The sequence below is a fragment of the Borostomias antarcticus genome (genome assembly GCF_949987555.1).
Source record: "Borostomias antarcticus genome assembly, chromosome: 2".
In the NCBI taxonomy this organism is placed as follows: Eukaryota; Metazoa; Chordata; class Actinopteri; order Stomiiformes; family Stomiidae; genus Borostomias; species Borostomias antarcticus.
The window spans coordinates 41,445,933-41,473,577 of NC_140235.1; the positions used below are offsets into that span (position 1 = coordinate 41,445,933).

Here is a 27,645-nt window from a genome sequence, read left to right on the forward strand (position 1 = left end):
CGCTCTTCAGTCCTGTCCCGGACGGAGCACTTGGTCTTGGTCCCTGGGCGCCACTGACGAGGCTGCCCACTGCTCCTGGCTGCCCCTGGAGGAGGACACTGACGAGGCTGCCCACTGCTCCTCGCTGCCCCTGGAGGAGGACACTGACCAGGCTGCCCACTGCTCCTGACTGCCCCTGGAGGAGGACACTGACCAGGCTGCCCACTGCTCCTCGCTGCCCCTGGAGGAGGACACTGACCAGGCTGCCCACTGCTCCTGACTGCCCCTGGAGGAGGACACTGACCAGGCTGCCCACTGCTCCTGACTGCCCCTGGAGGAGGGCAGTTTGATGGGGAAATACAGAGAACAATTTCCACTGCGACCTGACTTGCATGTGTGTGTTGTGTGCTGTGTCACTGCTCACATGTGTGTAAACTTGCTCACATGTGTATAAACTGTGTAGCTGACTAAAGACCCCCTAGAGGTCTAAATTATTATTATTACTAATCCCTGTTGGGAAATTGCACTGTTACAGACACATTCACGGGACATCAACATTACATGACATACATTAGCCTACATTAGGGAGTGTAGGGCCTGATCATGGTGTGAGCTGTTCCTTTCATTGCCTTGTAGGCTTGAACCAGAGTTTTAAACTGGATGTGAGCTGCTACAGGGAGCCAGTGTAGAGAACAGAGAAGGGAAGTTGTGTGTGAGAACTTGGGGTGGTTGAACACCAGGCGAGCAGCAGCTTTATGGACAAGCTCCAGAGGTTTAATGGCTGATGCCTGGTCCACAACAAGAAGGGAGATGCAGTAGACCATCATGCCTTCAGGGCCCTGAAGTGGTCAAGAGAGATTGTGGTCAACCCCTCACACCACAGTCACAATCTCTTTGAGACACTCACCTCAGGCAGGAGGATGCGGTCCATCAGGACCAAGACATCTCGCCACAAAAACAGCTTCTTCCCCACTGCCACCAGCCTCATCAGTAAGGCCCTGTGTCCCCCTCTGACTTTGTATCTGTTGCACTATTTATGACCTCTGATTGTAATGTACATAGGCTCTCACTGCACACATATCACAATGGTAGCAGGGCTGCCAAGTCTCACGCATTGAGCGTGAGAAATGACCAACCTACTGGCAGTTCAATGTTCATGGGACTCTTATTTTGAAATGACTTGAAGGAACGCTATTCCCGCCTCCTGACACTCCACTCCAAACTTTTTGTCAAACTTGGCAACCCTGCATATTGTATAAAAACATCACACACACATTAACACACTGTATACACACATTGCACACCATTTTGTATTTGTACTGATCTGTCTAGTCCTTACACCCTGCCCAATGTTGTCTATCCATTAGTGTTATATCAGTTATATCAGTTTGTTCGTTAGCGTGCTTAGTTACAGGAATACAAAACCAGAGACCGCCCAACGGTTCTGTACCAGTTACCATTGACAACAGTCTGTTTGAACCAGGAGCCAATCAGCTAGCCTGGCTTCCCACGTGATCGGGATGGCGAAGAAAAGCGACCAATCAACATTAGGAATGGACTTTTTCTGTCCAATGAAATACCGCTGTTTTATGATTGACAGTGTTTTAGACCAATCGCCTCACCGTTGCAACCGTTTATAAGTCTCGACACCCGCTTCTTTTGCCATTTTTAAGATATTTAGTCGAGTGAAAGCTGTTGTGTGTCGACTCTAACGTCTTTTGTAGCTCAAGTTTATCTAGGATCCATCAACATGAGGGAGATCGTGCACCTGCAGGCGGGGCAGTGCGGGAACCAGATCGGAGCGAAGGTTGGTCCTTCCAGAACATTCCCTTCATTGAGCTCAAACTGTTGTGGGCTACTGTAGCTACCGCTAGCCTAGCTAGCACTAGCATTAGCTTTCACTAGCCTAGCTAGCACTAGCATTAGCTTTCACTAGCCTAGTTAGCACTAGCATTAGCTTCTACCGCTAGCCTAGTTAGCACTAGCATTAGCTTCTACCGCTAGCCTAGTTAGCACTAACATTAGCTTCTACCGCTAGCCTAGTTAGCACTAGCATTAGCTTTCACTAGCCTAGTTAGCACTAACGTTTCTCCAGAGTAAGACATTTCCACCCTGCTAATATAATTAACTAATATTAAAGTAATTGAAACAATTGTTTTTTAAATCTAATATGTCGGATTCACATTTAACGTCAGGCCATATCACTGGGGGTATTAGCCCTTAGCTACACCAATTCGGCAAACGGCTTTATTTACCTCAGTGATTTGAAACTAAACCGTTAAATGTCCCCATACGTTAGAACTATAAGGTACCCGGATGTACGTTTTCATAGTGACGTTAGGGTCACGTGACTAGTTCACCCTGCTGTCATAATCGTTTTTCTGTAACAGCCAAAATATTCAAATATTTAATTATCCAAAAAATGTCAGAAACCTCAAAATTCAGATAAACATTGTTTGTACCTCTTATTACTATAAATTCAATCAATATTTAGTGAGAAAAAAAAAAAAATGTTATTCACCTCACAGATCATGGTTCAAATGAGGATAATTCACTTGTTTTTCCACAAAAACGTAGATATTACATTAGTTTTGCATAACATACATTTTCTTATATTATTTTTTATACAATTTTTATATTGTTCATTTAATTAACGCTCTAGGCGGCAAAACGTCTTTTGTGCCTGCCCTTCACGAGCCCTGTTATCTGATCTGAGACCTGCTGTCCTTCACGAGCCCTGTTATCTGATCTGAGACCTGCTGTCCTTCACGAGCCCTGTTATCTGATCTGAGACCTGCTGTCCTTCACGAGCCCTGTTATCTGATCTGAGACCTGCTGTCCTTCACGAGCCCTGTTATCTGATCTGAGACCTGCTGCCCTTCACGAGCCCTGTTATCTGATCTGAGACCTGCTGCCCTTCACGAGCCCTGTTATCTGATCTGAGACCTGCTGTCATTCACGAGCCCCGTTATCTGATCTGAGACCTGCTGTCTGAGCCTTGTTATCTGATCTGAGACCTGCTGTCCTTCACGAGCCCTGTTATCTGATCTGAGACCTGCTGTCCTTCACGAGCCCTGTTATCTGATCTGAGACCTGCTGCCCTTCACGAGCCCTGTTATCTGATCTGAGACCTGCTGTCTGAGCCCTGTTATCTGATCTGAGACCTGCTGTCCTTCACGAGCCCTGTTATCTGATCTGAGACCTGCTGTCCTTCACGAGCCCTGTTATCTGATCTTTGACCTGCTGTCCTTCACGAGCCCCGTTATCTGATCTGAGACCTGCTGTCTGAGCCTTGTTATCTGATCTGAGACCTGCTGTCCTTCACGAGCCCTGTTATCTGATCTGAGACCTGCTGTCCTTCACGAGCCCTGTTATCTGATCTGAGACCTGCTGCCCTTCACGAGCCCTGTTATCTGATCTGAGACCTGCTGTCTGAGCCCTGTTATCTGATCTGAGACCTGCTGTCCTCCTCAGTTCTGGGAGGTGATCAGTGACGAGCATGGCATCGACCCCACCGGGTCCTACCACGGGGACAGCGACCTGCAGCTGGAGAGAATCAACGTGTATTTCAACGAAGCATCAGGTATGAGTCTGTATGTGGAGAAAATACATTTTAACATGCATTCAGTTTAATGCGTCTGTAACTGCAATAACTTGTTTGTGTTTACTAGGTGGAAAGTATGTCCCTCGTGCCGTGTTGGTGGACTTGGAGCCTGGCACCATGGACTCTGTGAGGTCTGGTCCTTTTGGACAGATCTTTAGACCTGACAACTTTGTCTTTGGTGAGTTAACATGTAGCCTATTTCATCCTACTGATAAAATAAGAACTCTATAAGGAAGACAATTTGTCTAATCTTATCTCTGGTTTTGTTGGCGAGTGTTGGCCAATAACATCGCAATTAGAAATATATTAAATGTTTTCATGTCTCCACAGGCCAGAGTGGTGCTGGAAACAACTGGGCCAAGGGTCATTATACAGAGGGGGCGGAGCTGGTGGATTCTGTCCTGGACGTGGTGAGGAAGGAGGCGGAGAGCTGCGACTGTCTCCAGGGTTTCCAGCTCACACACTCCCTGGGAGGGGGCACCGGCTCGGGCATGGGCACCCTGATGATCAGCAAGATCCGCGAAGAGTACCCCGACCGCATCATGAACACCTTCAGCGTGGTGCCCTCGCCCAAGGTGTCCGACACCGTGGTGGAGCCCTACAACGCCACTCTCTCCGTCCACCAGCTGGTCGAGAACACAGACGAGACCTACTGCATTGACAATGAGGCCCTGTACGACATCTGCTTCCGTACACTCAAACTCACCACGCCCACCTACGGCGACCTCAACCACCTGGTGTCGGCCACCATGAGCGGGGTGACCACCTGCCTTCGCTTCCCCGGCCAGCTCAACGCCGACCTCCGCAAGCTGGCCGTCAACATGGTGCCCTTTCCCCGCCTGCACTTCTTCATGCCGGGCTTCGCCCCCCTCACCAGCAGGGGGAGCCAGCAGTACCGCGCCCTGACGGTGCCCGAGCTCACCCAGCAGATGTTCGACGCCAAGAACATGATGGCCGCCTGCGACCCCCGCCACGGGCGCTACCTCACCGTGGCGGCCATCTTCCGCGGGCGCATGTCCATGAAGGAGGTTGACGAGCAGATGCTGAACGTGCAGAACAAGAACAGCAGCTACTTCGTGGAGTGGATCCCCAACAACGTGAAGACGGCCGTCTGCGACATCCCGCCGCGCGGCCTCAAGATGTCCGCCACCTTCATCGGCAACAGCACGGCCATCCAGGAGCTGTTCAAGCGCATCTCGGAGCAGTTCACCGCCATGTTCCGCCGCAAGGCCTTCCTGCACTGGTACACGGGCGAGGGCATGGACGAGATGGAGTTCACGGAGGCCGAGAGCAACATGAACGACCTGGTGTCCGAGTACCAGCAGTACCAGGACGCCACCGCCGAGGAGGAGGGCGAGTTTGAGGAGGAAGGAGAGGAGGAGCTGGCTTAAATGTTTGTGTCAAAACAAGTATGCTACTTTCCTGATTCTATTTTCCCCACTGGTTTTCTGTCCCTCTTTATATTTTTGTTTGTGGCTATGTTGCCGTTCTCAAGCTATCACATTGCAGCTGCTCAACCAAATAAATTTTAAAAGCCTACGTTTTGTAGCCTGTTCCGTTTGTAATTTTTCTACCCACCTTCACAGCACAGTAATGCATTTGTTTTGCAATAAGCCATACCGTGGCACGTCTGATGGTTTCGCACTTGAACGGAACATGGATATAGTGAATTCAGCACATTAAACAAATAAAAAAAAAAATCCTCAGTCATTACAAGGGCAATGACCCACTATCCTAGGATGACATTCTTGGCATAACATGTTTAGTGTGGCTGTTTAACACCTGGTAGCCTCCCTGCTCAGAGGGAACGAGGATGGGTTACACAGGGCCAGATGGCAAGGGTAGGTCTGGGTCAGGTGGCAAGGGTAGGTTACACAGGGCCAGGGGGCAAGGGTAGGTTAGGGCCAGGTGGCTATCATAGCTGTATAGCTACTCAAGTTCCAGCCACTCAAGATAATTTCATCATTAACTGGACTCGTACCTTTTAATATATCCAGCATTAGCCTTTTACAGGTTGGTCAGTGAACAAATGAACATTTCCAGTAGATAACGTCACTACACTTACAGTACAAAGACCAAGTTTACACCACCTCCTCTTGGCCTCTTTCATATCAGTCTGGTTAAGGCTTATGCCAAGAGATTATAATGTCAGTCTGGTTAAGGCTTATGCCAAGAGATTACAATATGTTTTGGGGATACATAAAGTCAAAACTAATATGCAAGCAATTGTACCATCCTTGGTTTGGTTTTTATTCACACACACGATACACAGACATTGGAAATAATGAGAGAAGTACATATGTATGTGAATTGGTCCCCAAAGAAGCTACTTAAAGCTCATGGTAGGGTGCCATGACAGACACGGGGGATGTGGCCTACAGTACATTACATCTCATTCATACTACAAATAGTGATCAATCCAAGAATAATTTATAGCATAAAGGGCTTCAATACATCTCAGACAATTACATATATATTTCATATCAATATCCGAATATTCCAAATTCAGGAAGCAATAAGAGTCAGTGAAGCAAGGGAGTCCAGGGCTCCTGGCATAGGAATATTTTATTATGTTAGGCGATATCTGTACATTAACAATCAAGTGCCACTTGAATTTCTGAGTTCATAGAAAGTTTAACCAGAGTGCACTATGCAAACATTGACAAAACATCTTTTGACCAAAAATTAAACTACTCAAAGCTGGCGAGGAAGTCCAAGACGATCTTCTTCAATTTGGCGTCTGCCGTCTCTGAGATTTGGCCGTCGGTCCTGCAAGAGATAAAAGGTTTCAGAACATTGTCCCATGCACAGAAGACACTTTTTTTTTTACACTATTTTATGTAATTTCTGCATTATTAGGATAGGACAGAGGAAGGACAGACAGGAAAGGGGAGAGGGGGAGACATGCAGCAAAGGACGTGGGCCGGATTCGAATCGCCGCTGCGGTAAGGACTAGCCTTTACATGGCAAGCGCCCCAACCCATCGAGCCACCGGGGCGCCCACCATGGTCCTTTAGTTTTAAGACCGAATGTATGGGCAACCAGCCCAATGCTAGGTAGGTTCCAGGTTAGCTAATCTAACCAGCCCAACGCTAGGTAGGTTCCAGGTCATCTAACCAGCCCAACGCTAGGTAGGTTCCAGGTTCTTATCTAACCAGCCCAACGCTAGGTAGGTTCCAGGTTCTTATCTAACCAGCCCAACGCTAGGTAGGGTCCAGGTTCTTATCTAATCAGCCCAACGCTAGGTAGGGTCCAGGTTCTTATCTAACCAGCCCAATGCTAGGTAGGTTCCAGGTTCTTATCTAATCAGCCCAATGCTAGGTAGGTTCCAGGTTCTTATCTAACCAGCCCAACGCTAGGTAGGTTCCAGGTCATCTAACCAGCCCAACGCTAGGTAGGTTCCAGGTTCTCATCTAACCAGCCCAATGCTAGGTAGGTTCCAGGTTCTCATCTAACCAGCCCAATGCTAGGTAGGTTCCAGGTTCTTATCTAATCAGCCCAATGCTAGGTAGGTTCCAGGTTCTTATCTAACCAGCCCAACGCTAGGTAGGTTCCAGGTTCTTATCTAACCAGCCCAACGCTAGGTAGGTTCCAGGTTCTTATCTAACCAGCCCAACGCTAGGTAGGTTCCAGGTTCTTATCTAATCAGCCCAACGCTAGGTAGGTTCCAGGTTCTTATCTAACCAGCCCAACGCTAGGTAGGTTCCAGGTTCTTATCTAATCAGCCCAATGCTAGGTAGGTTCCAGGTTCTTATCTAACCAGCCCAACGCTAGGTAGGTTCCAGGTTCTTATCTAATCAGCCCAACGCTAGGTAGGTTCCAGGTTCTTATCTAATCAGCCCAACGCTAGGTAGGGTCCAGGTTAGCTTATCTAACCAGCCCAACGCTAGGTAGGTTCCAGGTCATCTAACCAGCCCAATGCTAGGTAGGTTCCAGGTTAGCTTATCTAACCAGCCCAACGCTAGGTAGGTTCCAGGTTCTTATCTAACCAGCCCAACGCTAGGTAGGGTCCAGGTTCTCATCTAACCAGCCCAATGCTAGGTAGGTTCCAGGTCATCTTACCTGATCGTTGCCAGCAGCTCCTGGTGCTGGCTCAGGACGTGCTGCAGGAAAGCCTTCTCGAACCTAGTGATCTTGCTGGGCTCCATTTTGTCCAAGTGTCCCCTCACGCCAGCGTAGATGACCGTCACCTGCTCCTCGATGGCCATGGGGCCTGCAGAGAGAGCATGTTATTATCCACACACACTGTAATACTGAGAACCAGAAGGCAGATAAGCATGAGAACAGCTACTCAAATCAGTACGGAGCCACACTTAAATCCAGCCTTGAAACTTGGTCAAAAACAAGATACTAACAGATACTCATCCCCCCTAGCTCAGATACTCATCCCTCCTAGCTCAGATACTCACTCCCCCTAGCTCAGATACTCATTCCCCCTAGCTCAGATACTCATTCCCCCTAGCTCAGATACTCATTCCCCCTAGCTCAGATACTCATTCCCCCTAGCTCAGATACTCATTCCCCCTAGCTCAGATACTCATCCCTCCTAGCTCAGATACTCATCCCCCCTAGCTCAGATACTCATCCCCCCTAGCTGATACTCATTCCCCCCTAGCTCTCATCCCCCCTAGCTGATACTCATCCCCCCTAGCTGATGCTCTCATCCCCCCTAGCTCTCATCCCCCCTAGCTGATACTCATTCCCCCTAGCTCAGATACTCATTCCCCCTAGCTCAGATACTCATTCCCCCTAGCTCAGATACTCATCCCTCCTAGCTCAGATACTCATCCCCCCTAGCTCAGATACTCATCCCCCCTAGCTGATACTCATTCCCCCCTAGCTCTCATCCCCCCTAGCTGATACTCATCCCCCCTAGCTGATGCTCTCATCCCCCCTAGCTCTCATCCCCCCTAGCTGATACTCATTCCCCCTAGCTGATACTCATCCCCCCTAGCTGATACTCACCCCCCCTAGCTGATACTCATTCCCCCTAGCTCTCATCCCCCCTAGCAGATACTCATCCCCCCTAGCAGATACTCATCCCCCCTAGCTGATACTCATTCCCCCTAGCTCTCATCCCCCCTAGCTCAGATACTCATCCCCCCTAGCTGATACTCATTCCCCCTAGCTGATACTCATTCCCCCTAGCTCTCATCCCCCCTAGCTCAGATACTCATCCCCCCTAGCTGATACTCATTCCCCCTAGCTCAGATACTCATCCCCCCTAGCTGATACTCATCCCCCCTCGCTCAGATACTCATCCCCCCTAGCTGATACTCATTCCCCCTAGCTCAGATACTCATCCCCCTAGCTCTGATACTCATCCCTCCTAGCTCAGATACTCATCCCCCTAGCTCAGATACTCATCCTAGCTCATACTCATCCCCCCTAGCTCATATACTCATTCCTCCTAGCTCATATACTCATCCCCCCTAGCTCATATACTCATCCTCCTAGCTCATATACTCATCCCCCCTAGCTCATATACTCATCCTCCTAGCTCATATACTCATCCCCCCTAGCTCATATACTCATCCCCCCTAGCTCATATACTCATCCTCCTAGCTCAGATACCCATCCCTCCTAGCTCAGATGCTCATCCCCCCTAGCTCAGATACTCATCCCTCCTAGCTCAGATACTCATCCCCCCTAGCTGATACTCATCCCCCTAGCTGATACTCATCCCCCCTAGCTGATACTCATCCCCCTAGCTGATACTCATCCCCCTAGCTGATACTCATCCCCCCTAGCTCAGATACTCATCCCCCCTGGCTCAGATACTCATCCCCCCTAGCTCAGATACTCATTCCGACTAGCTCAGATACTCATCCCCCTAGCTGATACGCATCCCTCCTAGCTCAGATACTCATCCCCCTAGCTGATACTCATCCCTCCTAGCTCAGATACTCATCCCCCTAGCTGATACTCATCCCTCCTAGCTCAGATACTCATCCCCCCTAGCTCAGATACTCATTTCCCCTAGCTCAGATACTCACTCCCCCCATCTCAGATACTCATCCCCCCTAGCTCAGATACTCATCCATCCTAGCTCAGATACTCACAGTACTGTCCCTGCTTCAGGAGCTCTGTCAGACGGACGCCGCGGTTCAGCAGCTGCTGGGTGGCAGCGTCGAGGTCAGATCCGAACTGGGCGAAGGCGGCCACCTCACGGTACTGGGCCAGCTCCAGCTTCATGGTACCGGCCACCTAGAGGATGGGATTAACCCACGAGGAATCAGAACTTCACTTCCATGTTGGATCCATCATTAAAGCTTTAAATCCGCAATCAAAAAGTAAATATAATGTTGTATGGTTATTTACCACATTGTCCCCTAGTGTTCTGTTTTATAGTCACATCAGTGTTTTCCCAATGGAGTTATTCTCTCACTAATCGACTCCAAACCAGCTAGGTAGATTCTGCAGGCCGAGATGAATCTAATGATAGATAATATCTACGAATCTAATGATAGATAATATCTAGATGTACGCTTTATTCCAGCATTTCCTCAAGTTCCAATAGGAACTATTTTTCCTTGCGCACCAACACCAAGTGAGTGACCAAAACATAAACAAGAGATGCTTTCTATGGTCTGTACTTGGTGTTGAGGGCTATGCTAGGCCTGTACTTGGTGTTGAGGGCTATGCTATGGCCTGTGCTTGGTGTTGAGGGCTATGCTATGGCCTGTACTTGGTGTTGAGGGCTATGCTATGGCCTGTGCTTGGTGTTGAGGGCTATGCTAGGCCTGTGCTGGTCAGCTGTGTTGAGGGCTATGCTAGGCCTGTACTGGTCAGCTGTGTTGAGGGCTATGCTAGGCCTGTACTTGGTGTTGAGGGCTATGCTAGGCCTGTACTTGGTGTTGAGGGCTATGCTAGGCCTGTACTTGGTGTTGAGGGCTATGCTAGGCCTGTACTTGGTGTTGAGGGCTATGCTAGGCCTGTACTTGGTGTTGAGGGCTATGCTAGGCCTGTACTTGGTGTTGAGGGCTATGCTAGGCCTGTACTTGGTGTTGAGGGCTATGCTAGGCCTGTACTTGGTGTTGAGGGCTATGCTAGGCCTGTACTTGGTGTTGAGGGCTATGCTAGGCCTGTACTTGGTGTTGAGGGCTATGCTAGGCCTGTACTGGTCAGCTGTGTTGAGGGCTGACCTGCTTCATGGCTCTGGTCTGGGCGGCTGAGCCGACGCGGGACACAGACAGACCCACGTTGATGGCGGGACGGATCCCCTTGTAGAACAGCTCCGTCTCCAGGAAGATCTGAGGGGGAAGAAGGGATGCAAGATGGCCGATCATCAGCTCATTATTCAAATCAGGTGATGAGTTTGATGAATTCACAGGATAATTTCATGTTAGATCGTCTCAGCGAAACCTCTGAAAATGCAAACACACACACACACACACCCACACACACACCTGTCCGTCTGTGATGGAGATGACGTTGGTTGGAATGTAGGCGGACACGTCTCCCGCCTGCGTCTCGATGACGGGCAGGGCGGTGAGGGAGCCGCCGCCGAAGTTGTCGTTCATCTTGGCGGCCCTCTCCAGCAGGCGGGAGTGCAGGTAGAACACGTCTCCGGGGTACGCCTCACGACCAGGGGGCCGGCGCAGCAGCAGGGACATCTGACGGTAGGCCACGGCCTGGGGGGGGGGGGGGGGGGGCAGGTCGGTTAAGGTCACAAGGTCAAATCCTATCCAAAAGGTCAGGGGTCCAGCAGTAATCAAAACGCACAAAAATATCAAAACATATTGAGAATAATGACTCGTCCTCCTCACCTGCTTGGACAGATCGTCGTAGATGATGAGGGCGTGCTTGCCGTTGTCTCTGAAGTACTCTCCCATGGAGCAGCCGGAGTAGGGCGCCAGGTACTGCAGGGGCGCGGCGTCGGAGGCGGTGGCGGACACCACGATGGTGTACTTCATGGCGTCGGCGTCCGTCAGCCTCTTCACCAGCTGGGCCACGGTGGACCTCTTCTGGCCGATGGCCACGTAGATGCAGTACAGCTTCTTCTTCTCCTCCGTGCCCTCGTTGAAGCGCTTCTGGTTGATGATGGTGTCGATGGCGATGGCGGTTTTCCTGTGGGGGGGGGGAGAAGATGAACATTAGTGCTTTTGGAATATTCTAAGTTCACCTGAAAGCTGACAGACCGATAAAATACCGCCTATGGGAGAATGACAATACAACTTGGGGTCAGGAATTAATGAACAGATCCCAGATGCTATGACTCTGATCTGATCCCACTGCTATAGGCACCAGCTGTCCTGTAACTAGTCCCCAGGCCTTAGAGACATTCTTGAGACAGTCCGATGACCTCCAGGGTGATCCAGTCCTCTTACCCGGTCTGCCTGTCACCGATGATGAGCTCGCGCTGGCCACGCCCGATGGGCACCAGGCTGTCCACGGCCTTGATCCCCGTCTGCATGGGCTCCCTGACGGAGATGCGAGGGATGATGCCCGGGGCCTTCAGACCCACACGCCTGCGGATGCTGTTACCCAGCGGACCCTGACCAGGACCAGAGGGGAACAACAACGTTAGCTGTGAGAGGGCCAGCACAATACTACAACTTCAATGTCCTTTTTTTTTTTTTTTTAAATGGTGTATACTATCAAATTAAAACTGTTTTTTTTGCTTCCCTCTGGGATATGTAGGGGTGGGACCTATGCCCCCCTCCCATTGCTCTCTGTAAAGCACATTGTGTTGCCTCTGTGTATGAAATGCGCTATACAAATAAAGTTTGATTTGATTTGAAAACAAATCTGAAGATGCAGTGCATGTTGAGCTACACCAGTCTACAGTATCGAGTACAGTAGACGGGTCATTTTCCGGACCTTTCCATCGATGGCGTTTCCCAGGGCGTCCACCACGCGTCCCAGCAGCTCCAGGCCAACGGGTACGTCCACGATGGCGCCGGTTCTCTTCACGATGTCCCCCTCCTTGATCAGCTTGTCGTTACCGAACACCACCACGCCCACGTTGTCGGGCTCCAAATTCAGAGACATACCCTGTGAGGGGAGAGGACAGACCGTCAGTCACACTGGAGGATTTATACACACAGCAGTCAGAGAATGGAATCATATTGACCCATGCTTCATGAAAGCCTTACAGAATTACATGGGACTAGTGACAGTGTGCATGTCATCCATGTAACTGAAGTACTTGTTCTAATGCAACTGAAGTACTTGTTCTCATGCAACTGAAGTACTTGTTCTAATGCCAATGGTCCTACTTCCCGAAAATACTAACGCCTAAAAATAAACCCTCCATTCTCCAGGGTTTTGACCTCAGCGGTAGCGCCCCCTAACCTTGAGTCCTGAGGAGAACTCCACCATCTCCTCGGCCTGGACGTTCCTGAGGCCGTACACCCTGGCGATACCGTCCCCGATGGACAGCACGCGGCCGGTCTCCTCCAGGTCAGCGCTGGTGTCGGCTCCCAAGATCTTCTCCTCCAGGATGGACGACACCTCCGCGGTGCCTGCGACGCACCAATCACATCCGTTATCATCAGGTCAAAGGTCAAAATGGTAGACCGACTGCAGTTATATAGTGCTTTTATCTAACGAGCTTTATAATGGCCTCTCATTCACACAGCAATGGCACAAATTGATTATCATTTCAGTAAGGAATGTGGTCGGTGTGTCTATACATTGAACGTCGCTGCCCCTGTGGCCTGGGATCAGACTCATTGGGAGTATCCATTTTGTCAAGCAGCCAGTATAAGCTCTGTTACTGTGATGCGGTCAGGTAGTCTGCGTGAGATGAGCGCTGACCTGTCTTCTGCAGCCATGTAGCTCTGGCGGTGTGGAGGTGATGGACTCCAACACATGCAGCTGGGAGAGATTTGGATACCTGCAAAAAACAGATTGAGGAGAGAAAAAAAGTCATGCAAACATGTGATACTGTAACAGAATGACACTGCAGTCCTTGAATGGCTTTGACCTTGTCGCTAATGTTACAAGGAGGTCACTTGCAACCTCAAACTTGTTCATGCGATGTCAGTTTGTCAGACTTGGTCAGTTACTTGGTCAGTTAACGCCCTCTATCTCCACCACCTTGTCATGTGTGTCAGTAATGTCAGTAATCAATTAACCGACTGACTACCGTCACAAGAGCACAACTATACTTTCTAGCTCATATATACAATTTAATAGTTAAGATCACACAGACGTGCACGGTCAGAATAAAGGGGAAAGGATGTGAGCAAACTGTCAGGTTTGGAACCGGTCCCTGTGGATTAGCTGTTAAAACCTGACCTTCATTCAATAACTAACCTGCCTAACGAGGCTGCGGGACATTCACAGGGAAATGACGTCATGGATTCAGAAGGGCTCAGATTATCAAAAATAATGTACTTTCGTCTCGATCTGAGGCATTAAAGTTATAGAAATTAAATCCCAAGTCAGTTACGCACTTGCATGAAACGGCTCCTCAAGTGCAAGATGGCGGCCTTCACTTTGACCATCATTGAGACACAGATTACAACAGTTTTTGGTTAAAAACACATTAATTCAAGAGAATAATGAGATAAATATGCTTACATATCCTGCCCGTTTAGGCAGAGCCCGGGCGAGGGCCGCTGCGAGGCGAACTGACAGCATGTTTGGTTCCTAGACGAGGGGGTCCGACTCAGGACCGGGCAGCAGAGCAGAGTACACAAGATGGCGGCCGCGGCGGTGAGGAGAGAAAGGTCACCGTGACCCGGAAACACTTCATCCGATTAATCTGTTTTTATTTTATCGACGGATTTATTAATCTACACGTTATTATTGACAGGGATATTGGCGAAATAATGTCTGGGAAAGTCAAAGTGGATGAAGTATTAGTAAAAGTTCAACAACAAAAAAAGTCTAGTGTCTAGTTTTTGGCGAAATCTATTGGTGAAAATAAAATTAACGGATTTGGCAGAATTTGAATATAATTTCATAAGTAGTTTTAAATTGGTGTAAAAATCCATTTTCCTTAGCGTAGAATAAGGATGATACCTTTATATCTACATACAATATGGCCATGTTTAATTCAATGTATTGAGTTGGTCGCAATCTGCAATCTCACCACTAGATGGCACCAAAACTACACACTGCATCAAGTCACCATCCAGACCAGCAGCAGCGCACAGCAAGAGGTCATGTTTTCGGTGGCGTGTGTGATGGTGTGTGTTAGTTTGATAGTTTGTTAGTAAGCAGGATTACTTAAAGACCACCTAACCAATTTTTATGAAACTCGGCAGAGTGGTGTAGCACCGGTCAAAGAAGAATTCATTACATTTTGGAGTGGATCTGAGTCACAGGGTGGTTCCATAAATGAATACAAAACTTTGAGCGAAGCCAGCTCCCATGTGGGGGCGCTAGAGACGTCAGGTTAGGACTGGGGGGTGAGGGGGGAGTCTGGAGTGCACCGAACCGCCCCCTGGGTGGGGAGGGGGGGGGGGGGGGGGGGGAACCACAGCGCCTCCCGAAACACGGCCACGTCAACGGGATTGAACCAGATCTGGACGTGAGAAGGTCACAGAGACACGTGTTTGGACTGGCAGAAAGCTCTCTCTCGAGGTACTCAGGTGGGGTATCTCCCAGGGTAGTCAGGTGCTCAGGTGGGGTATCTCCCAGGGTAGTCAGGTACTCAGGTGGGGTATCTCTCCAGGGTAGTCAGGTACCCAGGTGGGGTATCTCCCAGGGTTGTCAGGTACTCAGGTGGGGTATCTCCCAGGGTAGTCAGGTACTCAGGTGGGGTATCTCCCAGGGTAGTCAGGTACTCAGGTGGGGTATCTCCCAGGGTGGTCAGGTACCCAGGTGGGGTATCTCCAGGGTACTCAGGTGGGGTATCTCTCCAGGGTAGTCAGGTACCCAGGTGGGGTATCTCCCAGGGTTGTCAGGTACTCAGGTGGGGTATCTCTCCAGGGTAGTCAGGTACTCAGGTGGGGTATCTCCCAGGGTAGTCAGGTACTCAGGTGGGGTATCTCCCAAGATAGTCAGGTACCCAGGTGGGGTATCTCCCAGGGTGGTCAGGTACTCAGGTGGGGTATCTCTCCAGGGTAGTCAGGTACTCAGGTGGGGTATCTCCCAGGGTAGTCAGGTACTCAGGTGGGGTATCTCCCGGGGTGGTCAGGTACCCAGGTGGGGTATCTCCAGGGCCGGTGTGTCTGTGTAAGGTTTGCATGTTCTCCCCGTGTTCGCAAGGGTTTCCCCCACAAAGAACCCAATACCAAAAACATGCAGATTAAGAACGCATCGCTAACGCTGTCCGTCCCCGACAAAGAGAGACAGCAGGAGGACTTGGACTGGTCAAAGAGGGACAGCAGGAGGACTGGGACTGGTCAAAGAGGGACAGCAGGAGGACTGGGACTGGTCAAAGAGGGACAGCAGGAGGACTTGGACTGGTCAAAGAGGGACAGCAGGAGGACTGGGACTGGTCCCCAGGAGAGACTCATACACAAGCCTACTGTCTTCTGCCCTTGGGGAAGGACAGTGGTTAAAAGCAGAAGCATTTCATTGGCGACCCTGATGCGTATGTGTTCTCACTTCGAAATGCATATTCTAGCTAATTAGTCTAATCATGATCAACTGAGGGTTTTTTCTTAGCAAACGCAGTGTCATTCTCAAAACGCAACCAAATGAACATGACTGATATAGAATGTGGAGTGAGAAAATCGATGCAGTACCCAGTCCCTCCTCCACTCCGCCAGGGGGCGCTAGCAGCAGAGCCCCCACCAGCCAGCACGGATATGGCGCATGTAGTTTTATGTGAACAACGGCTGAGGATCGGGGATGGGGACATTTTGAACCAGCTAGCTCGAATAACGCCTCCAGAGGAGTGTGAGTGGATCACAGGACCACTTCAGAAGTCTTACGTGGTTTATTACTAGTGTATTACCCATGCGGGCTAAGATAAGAGGCATCGAATTCATTAAAATGTCGAAAAAGTCGGACAGTGGAAAGACAAGAGTATAACATCCGGGTAAGTTAGCTAGTTAGCTTAGCTAGCTGGCTCGCCTCCTCATCCAGGGCTAGCTGGCTCGCCTCCTCATCCAGGGCTAGCTGGCTCGCCTCCTCATCCAGGGCTAGCTGGCTCGCCTCCTCATCCAGGGCTAGCTGGCTCGCCTCCTCATCCAGGGCTAGCTGGCTCGCCTCCTCATCCAGGGCTAGCTGGCTCGCCTCCTCATCCAGGGCTAGCTGGCTCGCCTCCTCATCCAGGGCTAGCTGGCTCGCCTCCTCATCCAGGGCTAGCTGGCTCGCCTCCTCATCCAGGGCTAGCTGGCTCGCCTCCTCATCCAGGGCTAGCTGGCTCGCCTCCTCATCCAGGGCTAGCTGGCTCGCCTCCTCATCCAGGGCTAGCTGGCTCGCCTCCTCATCCAGGGCTAGCTGGCTCTCCTCATCCAGGGCTAGCGGTGTGCGGGGTAATGCTAGCGGGCTAGGGAGGCTAGGTCTCGGGCTAACGTGATATGAGCTGACCTGGAAACAGCCACTATCAACTTGTGGTATCAGAAGTAGCAGCTTCTACTGGACAGTGGGTTAATTTCATGGTTGTAAATCGAGCAGGTCGAGGTTAGCCCAGACTAGCCCTCTCTCCTGACCTGAGAAGACTGGGGTTCCTGTTTGGGTGAGCGGGGTCGCCCCGCGGTGCACCGGGACCGTGTTATCACACACACACACCGAGGAAGGGGGCGGCCCCCCCGCGTTATGAGATGATGATATCTGACAAGATGTCTGGGGTGACGTGTAGGTTAGAGGCTGCTTTGTTTACAAGGCAGCTTGCTTCCATTTCTGTCCCATTCGTGCGACCCGGGACGGGGGGGGGGGGGTGTCCGGATAGAGAAAACCAACGAACCTCATGAGCCAGGCTCTGTTGCAGCTTAGCCAGGTTAGAGCAACAGTAGGGGATCTACTTGCTCAATGCTCACCCCAGTGTTAGTGATCCATACATGATGAATGAGGCTCAGTCTGTGTCGAGCCTCTTCCCTTGTCCTCTTCCCTTGTCCTCTTCCCTTGTCCTCTTCCCTTGTCCTCTACCCTTGTCCTCTACCCTTGTCCTCTACCCTTGTCCTGGTGTCGAGGTGTTGGCGCAGACTTGAGCCTCTACTTGAATTTCATAGTAGCAGACGTAATGGTACATAAGTGTTAAACATGACACCATTACAGCTAGCTACCATTACCTTGGTCAGTGACACTGGCAATGAAGAGCTAGCTAGACTAAGTATTTTGCACTTGGCGGCACATTAGTGCAGGCTAATGATGGCTAATACCGTTTCAAATAGATGCAGCTTCCCTTTGACCTTTGACTTGTGTGTTCATGGCCCATCAGTGTGAGTGACTTGACTTGACATGTCGTTCCAGGCGCAGTCGTCTATGACAGTCAGAACGTGGGGCTCTGTGCTCAACTAGCATGAAGATGGCCGACTCGGAGAAGACCGAGGAGTTTGTCGACGCCGAGAGCTTCCCGGAGTGTCCGTCGGAGGGGGGGTCCACAGCTGCTGCCGTTGGGGGCGGGGAACGGGACGAAGGCCTGAAAACCGAGACCACCACCACCACCACCAGCTCCCCCCCGGGAGAGAAGGAGTCCGACAGCCCCCTGCAGGCGGAGGGGGGCGAGCCGGGGCTGCTGTCCATGCCCTGCCTGATGAAGGAGCTTCGTAGGGACTCTCCGGAGCCCCAGCACGCCTCCACGGGCAGCGACAAGCCCGCCGCCGCCCGCGCCGCCTACGAGAGCGACTCCTCCAACCCCTGCATGCTCTCCCCCTCCTCCAGCGGACACCTGGCGGACTCGGACACTCTCTCCTCCGGGGAGGACGGGGCGCGCGGGGCGGGGGGGCGCGGGGCCGGGGGGCGCGAGGCCGGCGGGGGCGCGGAAGGCGGGGCTGACCTGGGAACGGCGGTGGGCGGGCAGGTGGCGGCGGCATCGGGCGGTGGGCGCAAGTCTCGGCGCTCGCGCTCGGAGAGCGAGATGTCCACGCCCAACATGATGGGGGCGAAGAAGAACCGCTGCCAGCCCTCCGCGTTCTCAGCGGCGGTGGCGACCGGTGGCGCCGGGCCGGAGAAACAGACCAACGGCCGTCTGGCGAAGGTTAAAGGTCACCGGAGCCAGAAGCACAAAGAGCGCATGCGTCTGCTGCGGCAGAAGAGGGAGGCGGCGGCCAGGAAGAAGTACAACCTGCTGCAGGACAGCAGCACGAGCGACAGCGACCTCACCTGCGACTCGAGCTCCTCCTCCTCGGACGACGACGACGACGAGGCCGCCGGGGGCAAGACAATCAACACAGACATCCCAGGTAACAGCAGCCTGACACACACACACACACACACACACACACACACACACCATACCGCCCAGCCAGCTTGACAAGACTCCACCACACATTTATGTAACCTAGCTGTCCCCAAGTTGCACACATTCTGCTAAGACATCTCCCTCGAAAACCCTCACTGACTCTACTACTGACGGACAGTAATGAACATGATCTAACACCTCCCAAAGAAGTCCCAGACCAGAACATAGACTGGGTCTGTCACTCACACAGGCTGGGGTGACCGTAGGTATATCCAACACGCACCCAAGACTCTTCAGGTTACCCTACCTAGTAACACGACTCAGACTAGCTGACCGTTAGCTGACCCTTTAGACCTCAGAAGCGTCTCTCAATGTCCTGTATCATTTCTGTCACGCCATTCGTTCTCATCCACCATGACTTGGCAGGTCACACACATTAAACCATCCGTGTTCACCTGGACCACCTGTACTAAGTCTTCTGTTCCAGACGTACTTGTCATCGTCCGTTTGCATGTCGTGGGTATCTAGGCCTCATTTTACTGAATACATCACCAACAGGCTGTGTTTGTTCTGTCTTGTTTTGTTTATTTTGTCATGCCATATAGTGAGCTGCTGTTCATACCAAGCGTTAACTGTCCGTAGACACAACAGACCCGGGCTGTTATCTCGCTGTGCTCAGCAGCGGCCGCAGGGTCAAGTCTAACTCTTACCTGTTGCTCAACAGCGTAGCCGACCCACACAGTAGCATCCATAAAGACTGGGATTGTGTATAAGCTCTGCTGATCAGAAGCAGCTACTCCTGTAGAGAAACCTACTTTGAACCAATAGAGAGAGGCTGAATTGAAGTGGTGTATTTCTCAGGGGTTCCCCAATAGTTCATAGCGTTTAGCGTGTGGGGTCAGAGCAGATCCAGGTGGGAGGGAAGTGTTTGTGGACGTGACCGGGCCCTTGTGGGTTCCCCCCAGACCCGTCATGGTGTCGTGTTTGGGTCTCGGTGCTGTAGCTGTGTTCTGCTCTCTTGCTGGACCCGTGTTGATTTAATATTTCCTAGTCTTGCCGTAGCCGTAGGCCCTGGGAAATTCTCTGGTGAGAGCTCTTGATTCATTGTGTGTGTGTGTGTGTGTGTGTGTGTGTGTGTGTGTGTGTGTGTGTGTGTGTGTGTGTGTGTGTGTGTGTGTGAGACCTCTGCGTAGAAAGTCAAATAGACTTAGCCGAGTACTTTGAGAAAGACCTTGTATGCCTGTGTGTTCACTCTCTAGACGGTGTTTATCTCTCCTTCTCTGAGTGGTTTTTAATGAAAGCTTTGTTCTGGCGCTCTTTTCAGCAACATTGTGATGCGACCTGCAGTGTTAGGAATGGTCCTGTTTCTTTGCAGTGATCTGATTGGATACAGTAAGAGAGGTAATTGATTGGCAGTATGAGGACGAGTGTCTCTTATACCCACAGCTGTATAGCTGCAGCCCGTAAACCAAATGAGGCCCGTTTGACCCGACATTTGAAACGGTTTAGCCCGTGGAAACGAACAGTCATCCACATTTGGGTTGAAATCTTTTTGTGAGTGTGTGGTGTCGGAAGAGCGAGCTGTAGTTAATTCGCTTGTTTTTGTTTTGTTTGTAGCGGTATTATTGGTTTTGTTTGTTGTCGAGCCTCGTAGAGAGCAGGCGCCGCCCGAGGGCGCCACCCAACTGCACCTCTGGACAGCAGCCGGTCCGTCCGGATCTCTAGACCTCCATGTTTTCAGCCATTACCGCATTCTACCACACAGACCGCCGCTGCATGACCTAGTCCATCATCCGCATGTCAAGAGTCGATCTGCACGCACGTAACAAACCCCCCCCCCCCCCCCCCCCTCCAAAAATATTTTCTTTTTCTTACCCCTCCCCCCTTCCCCCCCCAAAAAAGCCCCCGAACGCCGAACAATGCAAGTTTGTGAAGTTTCTTCTCCTGCTCCACTGTTGTCTTTCTTACGGCCTGGCCTCAATGTGTTTAAAGCGGTCTTCAGCCGTGCGGAGGGACCGGGCGCGGGCGCTCACATTCAGGGCCCCTGGGACAGAAACAGCCTGGGCAGCGTCCTGGAGGAGGCCATGACGCGCTTCGCCACCATGCAGCGCCAGACCGAGGAGCGCTTCCGCGTCTGGATGGAGAAGCTCACGCGCCTCGACTCGGACGACGACGACGACAACGACTCGTCCAAGCACTCCAGCGACCCCCGGGAGGGCGGCGGGGGCGGCCGGCGCCACCATCACCACCACCACCGCCACCAGCGGGCGCCGCGCCCGTCGCCCCCCACCTCCTTCCTGCCGTCGTCGGAGTCGCAGGAGACCATGGCGGCGTACCTGTTGGCCCGGGAGAACGCGGGCGTGGCCCCGGCGCCTATCAACAACAACAACAACAACCTTTTGTCGGAAGTGGTTACTCAGAACGGAAACATGGACATCTCCGACCCCGGGCTGATGAACGTTTAGATGTGTCTCCCTGTCGTTGTCCTTGTTGTTGTTGTTGTTGATGCTGTTGTGGTTCTCACGGGAGCTGGCTGTAGTAGTGTGTTACTGTTTTTGAAGGGATCCAGGTTTCCGTGGCGACTCAACGCCCCAGCAGGGGGGGGTCTGTTCTCTGTTCTCAACTCTTTCTGTGGAGTCAGTTTGTTTTTTCCTCACCGAGCCAACGGCTACACTGAGAACCCAGAGTTGTTCTGTTCTGTTCTGGTCGGGTCGGGTCGGGTCGGTGAGCACGGTGGGCGTTCCTATTTGGAGACGGGCCGGCTCGGTCCCAAACCAACACGACCACGGTCAGCCGGGCGAGTTGGTTGAGTGAAGGACGCGTCTGGGACAGGACGCCCGGCTCAGGGACTCTGCTGGCGCCATCACTGTGAGATCTAAAAGATTTTTTTTGAATTTTTGGGTTTTAAAAAAAACGGCTCACTGATTCGGTCACTCGCGGCCAAACGACTTTTGTTTCTACGGCAACCTATTGAGCTAATTCAGCTATCTGACAACGAGCATAGATGACACAGACCTTCGATACGTATCCACAAGTTACAGCTCTCGATGCTTGCGATGTATGGCCTATTCCAAGAGTTTACTTGTTTACCAGCCCACACACACACACACACACACACACACACACACACACAGTCAGGTCATGTTGTAGAGATGTGCATTACAGCACCCAGGCAGCCAATAGGCAGGGGGCTTCCTAGCATGTGCCTTGTCATCCTGAACCGAGGCTGGGAAGAGTAGCGGGGCCATCGTCTTTGTGCCATCGACTCACCCAGGAAGTCCTGTCACCCAAGGGGACCTGTGGGACCTGTCCCCCACCCAAGGGGACCTGTGGGTGTCCCCCACCCGTGGGTGTCCCAAACCTGGACGGAAGACTCTTCTTGCGACCTTTATTTTGGTGGCATAGCTTTACTAACACCAAACTTGTACTATAGAAATAGCTCATTGTATTCTGAATGCAATATTCCTAACCCCACACGATCTGTTGAATCAATTTCGATGTCAAACTCAAAACACTGTTGCTTAGCTACGGTCATTACCATGTGCTTTGTCCCCCCCCCCCCCCCCCGCCCACACACACTTTTTTATTTTTTACATGATGGCGTTTAGTTTTCTTCTCTTGCGTTGATTGTGATGTAGTACTGAGACACCTGGCCAGAGATGAGAGAGGGTGTGGGCGTGGCCGTGTTTTCTACTGGGTATTAACAGCAATGTGAAGAGCCTCAAACCTCGATCCACTCACTCACTCACTCACTCACTCACTCACTCACTCACTCACTCACTCACTCACTCAAGGTTGTGTTTACCAGCTGCGGTCTACTGGGTCTGTCTGCGTCCACACGGCCTCATGTCTGCTGGGTCTGTCTGCGTCCACACGCCCTCATGTCTACTGGGTCTGTCTGCGTCCACACGGCCTCATGTCTGCTGGGTCTGTCTGCGTACACACGCCCTCATGTCTGCTGCTGGGTCTGTCTGCGTACACACGGCCTCATGTCTACTGGGTCTGTCTGCGTACACACGGCCTCATGTCTACTGGGTCTGTCTGCGTCCACACGGCCTCATGTCTACTGGGTCTGTCTGCTGGGTCTGTCTGCGTCCACACCGCCTCATGTCTACTGGGTCTGTCTGCGTACACACGCCCTCATGTCTGCTGGGTCTGTCTGCGTACACACGGCCTCATGTCTACTGGGTCTGTCTACTGGGTCTGTCTGCGTACACACCGCCTCATGTCTGCTGGGTCTGTCTGCGTCCACACGCCCTCATGTCTGCTGGGTCTGTCTGCGTACACACGGCCTCATCTGTGCTTGGAAGCAAACGCTGCCTCTTTCAGTAGTTCAGTACTTTTATCTAAAGGAAACCAGGTCTCACACCAACAGAACCGAGCTGGGGGCTCAGACGGGGGTGGGGGGGTTCAGGTCTCACCAACAGAACCGAGCTGGGCTCAGACGGGGGGGGGGGTTCAGGTCTCACACCAACAGAACCGAGCTGGGGGCTCAGACGGGGTGGGGGGGGGTTCTTTGTTGTGCATGTTATCTAGCTAATGTTTACTGATTCTCCAACACAGACAAACTGATACAGGTGACAAAGTGTCCTTCTCTGGTTCTCAACCTGTGGTTATTGAGGTGGGGGGAGGTGGGAGGGGAGGGGGGGGAGGGTAGGACGCGCTCCTCATCCTCCTCCAGCTAGTTTTAGAGACGGGGTCGAGGCGTGGACCCCCGCCTCTCTCCTGACACTACCTACGCACCCAGGAAACGCCGGCAGACGGAATAACCTACCGGCTCATCAGCTTCAGCCTATCAGAAGGCTCCGAGCTTTTCCATACGTTCATGAAAATGTACCGCTCACCATTTAGACCAAGGTCTACAGAGGATTGGAGATCTGTCGTTGACCTGCGTCACGCTGTCCCTCCTGGTGGCCTGTGAGCCAGCATGTGTGTCCCTATCCACCAGGACGGACAGACGCCTTCTCAGTAGCGTGTCTGCAGAGTAGGGGTGCACCGATGTACCAGCTGATGTTCTCCTGGTTGACTGACTGCCCATCGGCCCACGGGCAAATAAGACCACAAAAAGGCTTTTGAAGCCCTGATTTTTCATAATTGTCATGTGAATTAAGGTTATGTTGATGGTTGTTTAATACATTTGTATGATTGAATTTGTCCTCGTTCAACGATGGTGTGATAAAGAGCTGAAAGACTTTAATTTTACTAACTTTATTTTTTTTAATAATGAAGATTTCTTTGTTTCCATGGCAATAAATAACGACAACAAATATCGGTATTGGCTTTCGGCCAAATTGTTATTTTAAACATCAAATCAGTCACAGAATGTCACAATCGGTGCATCCCTACTGCAAAGTAGGCAATATTTTGGTCACGTTTCTTCTCAAGTCAACAGGATTTCCCCGGTGTTTTCCTGCTGTGCCATTTCAGAAATGTATGAATATTGTCTCCATATTTAGTGGAGTGGCTATTTTCCATTTGATTGGGATGATGAGAGAGGAACAGGTTTGATGTTTACCAAAGAGATTATCTTGGTTTATATTGGGGGTTTTTATCACCAGGCTTCAACCTGGGATGTGATTGGCTAGATAACCCTGGACAGTGCCACCAGCCCCATTTACTCTCCTTGACTCCTTCCCATAATGCACTGCACCCCCCTCCCCAGCACCCAGTCCAGGTGACCTCCCTGTGGCACTCAGTCTGATTGGCTGACGGTGTGTGACGCTACCAGAGTCTCGGCCTATAGGGTATTGCCAACTGTGGCCTCGTCCCAATTCTACCCCTGGGCCGCACCGGCGAGGGTCTGGAAGTGTATGGGTGGGCGTAGACGGCTGATTTGGGACAGAACCACACCCTTCCAGCACCCCTCTGGTCCGACCCCCACCCTCCCAGCACCCCTCTGGTCCGACCCCCACCCTCCCAGCACCCCTCTGGTCCGACCCCCACCCTCCCAGCCCCCCTCTGGTCCGACCCACACCCTCCCAGCACCCCTCTGGTCCGACCCCCACCCTCCCAGCACCCCTCTGGTCCGACCCCCACCCTCCCAGCACCCCTCTGGTCCGACCCCCACCCTCCCAGCACCCCTCTGGTCCGACCCCCACCCTCCCAGCACCCCTCTGGTCCGACCCCACCCTCCCAGAACCCCTCTGGTCCCACCCCCACCCTCCCAGCCCCCCTCTGGTCCGACCCCCACCCTCACAGCACCCCTCTGGTCCGACCCCCACCCTCCCAGCACCCTCTGGTCCGACCCCCACCCTCCCAGCACCCTCTGGTCCGACCCAGGGAGGTGACATGACCCCCACCCTCCCAGCCCCCCCCTGGTCCGACCCCCACCCTCCCAGCACCCCTCTGGTCCGACCCCCACCCTCCCAGCCCCTCTCTGGTCCGACCCCCACCCTCCCAGCACCCCGCTGGTCCGACCCAGGGAGGTGACAGAGGGGTCCCTTGTGAGGTTGAACAGGCCTTGGTCTAGTCTGGTTACTGCATTCTGCTCCTTATTTGATTTCCTGTTGGTGAAACTACTGCTGCCTTATTGCATTCACTGTGTCTCATTACCTTTTGTTGAAAGAACATTGACTTGATATTTTTTTGTAATGATTGCATCCAGTAGTAGTTTTTGTCTGTGAATGGCTGTTATTTGAAAAGCATTAAAACTGAGACCTTAAACTAATTTCTGTACAATTTGTTTTGATTATGATCTCTTTGCAAACCGTTCACATTAGGCCGAAGAATTCTCAGCCATTGTTCATCCTACGTGGAACATTTCAGGTTTCCTAGCCGCAGCTCATCTGAGCGTTGAGAGGAACAGTGTGTAAGGTCATTTGGTTCTGAGAGCAGATTTGAGGGTTATTCACGGGGACACTCCGAGGGCAGCCATGTTTTAAAGAGCTTGTTTTTGGTGGTGGTGCAACAGTCAAATTATGACATCACGACTATCCTACATTATTCCACTCTGCAGATATTGAATTTAATAACGAGCGTTTGCAACGTGATGGTGCTGTGTGAACGTGTGTGGCAGGTGGAATTCACCTGTGTGTGTTCGTGCGTGCGTGCGTGTGTGCGCGTGCATGCGTGTGTGTGTGTGTGTGTGTGTGGAACGAGCCTTGCAGTGTGTGAAGAGTGTGCTAATGCTAGCACTACCTGGATCCTCTCTCTTAATGTTTATTGTCTTTATGGTCTTATTATATTTATATTTTGCTACTCTCACACTGCCTTCAGCACTAGATGAGGCTCTTGGTCACTAGTTTAGAGAGGAGATGCACCTGGGAGCTGGCGAGTAGTAGCACACTGACTACCTACGTTAAATGCAGTTATTTGAAGTTGCTTTGGCTAAAAGCGTTTGTAATCGTAATGTAATGATAGTGGCCGCAAGGGTGAAACACCCTGACCAAGCCTGGCCAGATGGCCTCTCACCTGGTTTGAATAATGCAGTTGTTTCTGTGTGTGTGTGTGTGTGTGTGTGTGTGTGTGTGTGTGTGTCCCCTGCAGACGGGCCTCCAGTGGTGGGTCACTATGATATTTCAGACTCTGATTCTAACCTGGAGAGTAGGAGGAGTCTGGTGACCATCCGGACGTCGGTGATCAGGCAGGAGATAAAAACACTCAGAGACCAGGATGTGAGAACACTCAGAGACCAGGATGTGAGAACACTCAGAGACCAGGATGTGGCAGTTTCTGGCGCTGCGGGCGGTGTCAGGGTGCTAAGCTCTCTCCCAGGTCAGTTACAACCCAGCGTACCGACATGTTAGAACCCTAGCGTACCGACATGTTAGAACCCCAGCGTACCGACATGTTAGAACCCCAGCGTACCGACATGTTAGAACCCCAGCGTACCGACATGTTAGAACCCTAGCGTACCGACATGTTAGAACCCTAGCGTACCGACATGTTAGAACCCCAGCGTACCGACATGTTAGAACCCCAGCGTACCGACATGTTAGAACCCTAGCGTACCGACATGTTAGAACCCTAGCGTACCGACATGTTAGAACCCTAGCGTACCGACATGTTAGAACCCCAGCGTACCGACATGTTAGAACCCTAGCGTACCGACATGTTAGAACCCTAGCGTACCGACATGTTAGAACCCTAGCGTACCGACATGTTAGAACCCCAGCGTACCGACATGTTAGAACCCCAGCGTACCGACATGTTAGAACCCCAGCGTACCGACATGTTAGAACCCCAGCGTACCGACATGTTAGAACCCCAGCGTACCGACATGTTAGAACCTCAGCGTACCGACATGTTAGAACCCCAGCGTACCGACATGTTAGAACCCCAGCGTACCGACATGTTAGAACCCCAGCGTACCGACATGTTAGAACCCCAGCGTACCGACATGTTCTCTGTGTTACTGGGGCTGCTGGGGTCTTAGGTGTTAGAACGCTGAAGCACGGTGTCTCTCTCTCGTACTGTAGAGTTCTCTCTGGAGTATAACAGAGCCTGGGTTTGAAGAGGCTCTCAGCCCCTCACATCCAGACCAGCAGGCAGGTTCTCATTGTTTGAAGAGGCTCTCAGCCCCTCACATCCAGAACCAGCAGTTCAGTCCCCAGTCCTTCATCACTGTTGAGAGTGTTGTCATGTTTCACCTAAGTGTTAAATCTGTCTGTCCCTGGGCTCTTTGATGGTTGTGTGTGTGTGTGTGGGTGTGGGTGTGGGTGTGGGTGTGGGTGTGGGTGTGGGTGTGGGTGTGTGCTCGTGTACTCTCAGTCTAATGTGTGTTGTTTGTGTTCTGTGTGTTGTGTGTGTTTCAGACCAGATGGAGGCGGAGCTTTCCCACCGGGCGTCCTCCCAGCTGGCGGGCCAGATCACG

The 27,645-nt window shown here is 51.7% G+C and overlaps 3 protein-coding genes across 5 annotated transcripts in view; 2 read left to right on the plus strand and 1 right to left on the minus strand.

The window, feature by feature from the left end:
- Positions 1–1,660: 1,660 nt before the first annotated feature.
- LOC311327138 (tubulin beta-4B chain) lies at positions 1,661–5,095 on the plus strand. Its single transcript, XM_084460165.1, has 4 exons — positions 1,661–1,786; positions 3,454–3,562; positions 3,651–3,761; positions 3,914–5,095. The coding sequence occupies exons 1-4, from the start codon at positions 1,730–1,732 to the stop codon at positions 4,972–4,974; spliced, it is 1,338 nt and encodes a 445-aa protein (XP_084316291.1). The 5' UTR covers positions 1,661–1,729; the 3' UTR covers positions 4,975–5,095.
- A 1,027-nt stretch (positions 5,096–6,122) lies between these two features.
- On the minus strand, positions 6,123–14,266 carry atp5fa1 (ATP synthase F1 subunit alpha). Its single transcript, XM_084460394.1, has 11 exons — positions 14,114–14,266; positions 13,346–13,424; positions 12,881–13,050; positions 12,407–12,580; positions 11,914–12,080; positions 11,353–11,653; positions 10,993–11,217; positions 10,729–10,836; positions 9,646–9,790; positions 7,646–7,796; positions 6,123–6,352 (listed from the first exon to the last, which is right to left on the minus strand). The coding sequence occupies exons 1-11, from the start codon at positions 14,171–14,173 to the stop codon at positions 6,274–6,276; spliced, it is 1,659 nt and encodes a 552-aa protein (XP_084316520.1). The 5' UTR covers positions 14,174–14,266; the 3' UTR covers positions 6,123–6,273.
- Positions 14,267–15,270: 1,004 nt separating this feature from the next.
- Positions 15,271–27,645, plus strand: part of ark2n (arkadia (rnf111) N-terminal like PKA signaling regulator 2n) — a 14,336-nt gene continuing 1,961 nt past the window's right edge. The window contains exons 1-4 of one of the 3 annotated variants that reach the window (XM_084460406.1): positions 15,271–16,526; positions 17,903–18,834; positions 26,319–26,546; positions 27,587–27,645. The exon at positions 27,587–27,645 is cut by the window's right edge and continues 53 nt beyond it. In XM_084460406.1, the coding sequence (XP_084316532.1) occupies positions 17,952–18,834; positions 26,319–26,546; positions 27,587–27,645 (1,170 nt within the window). In that variant the 5' untranslated portion in view covers positions 15,271–16,526; positions 17,903–17,951. Of the gene's footprint in view, positions 16,527–16,933; positions 18,835–26,318; positions 26,547–27,586 lie in introns of those variants that run through there. The other 2 variants (XM_084460405.1, XM_084460407.1) reach the window with 2 other exon arrangements.

What these genes read in the sequence shown, in the direction of transcription:
- atp5fa1 (XM_084460394.1), bottom strand. Translation starts at nt 14,173, where the DNA reads ATGCTGTCAGTTCGCCTCGCAGCGGCCCTCGCCCGGGCTCTGCCTAAA. An exon ending in ATCGGTGACAGGCAGACCGG is followed by an intron (nt 11,654 to 11,913) that starts GTAAGAGGACTG and finishes CCCCCCCCACAG; the next exon opens with GAAAACCGCCATCGCCATCG. An exon ending in GAGCTGCTGGCAACGATCAG is followed by an intron (nt 6,353 to 7,645) that starts GTAAGATGACCT and finishes TATCTCTTGCAG; the next exon opens with GACCGACGGCCAAATCTCAG.
- LOC311327138 (XM_084460165.1), top strand. Translation starts at nt 1,730, where the DNA reads ATGAGGGAGATCGTGCACCTGCAGGCGGGGCAGTGCGGGAACCAGATC. An exon ending in GGAACCAGATCGGAGCGAAG is followed by an intron (nt 1,787 to 3,453) that starts GTTGGTCCTTCC and finishes TGTCCTCCTCAG; the next exon opens with TTCTGGGAGGTGATCAGTGA. An exon ending in ACCTGACAACTTTGTCTTTG is followed by an intron (nt 3,762 to 3,913) that starts GTGAGTTAACAT and finishes ATGTCTCCACAG; the next exon opens with GCCAGAGTGGTGCTGGAAAC.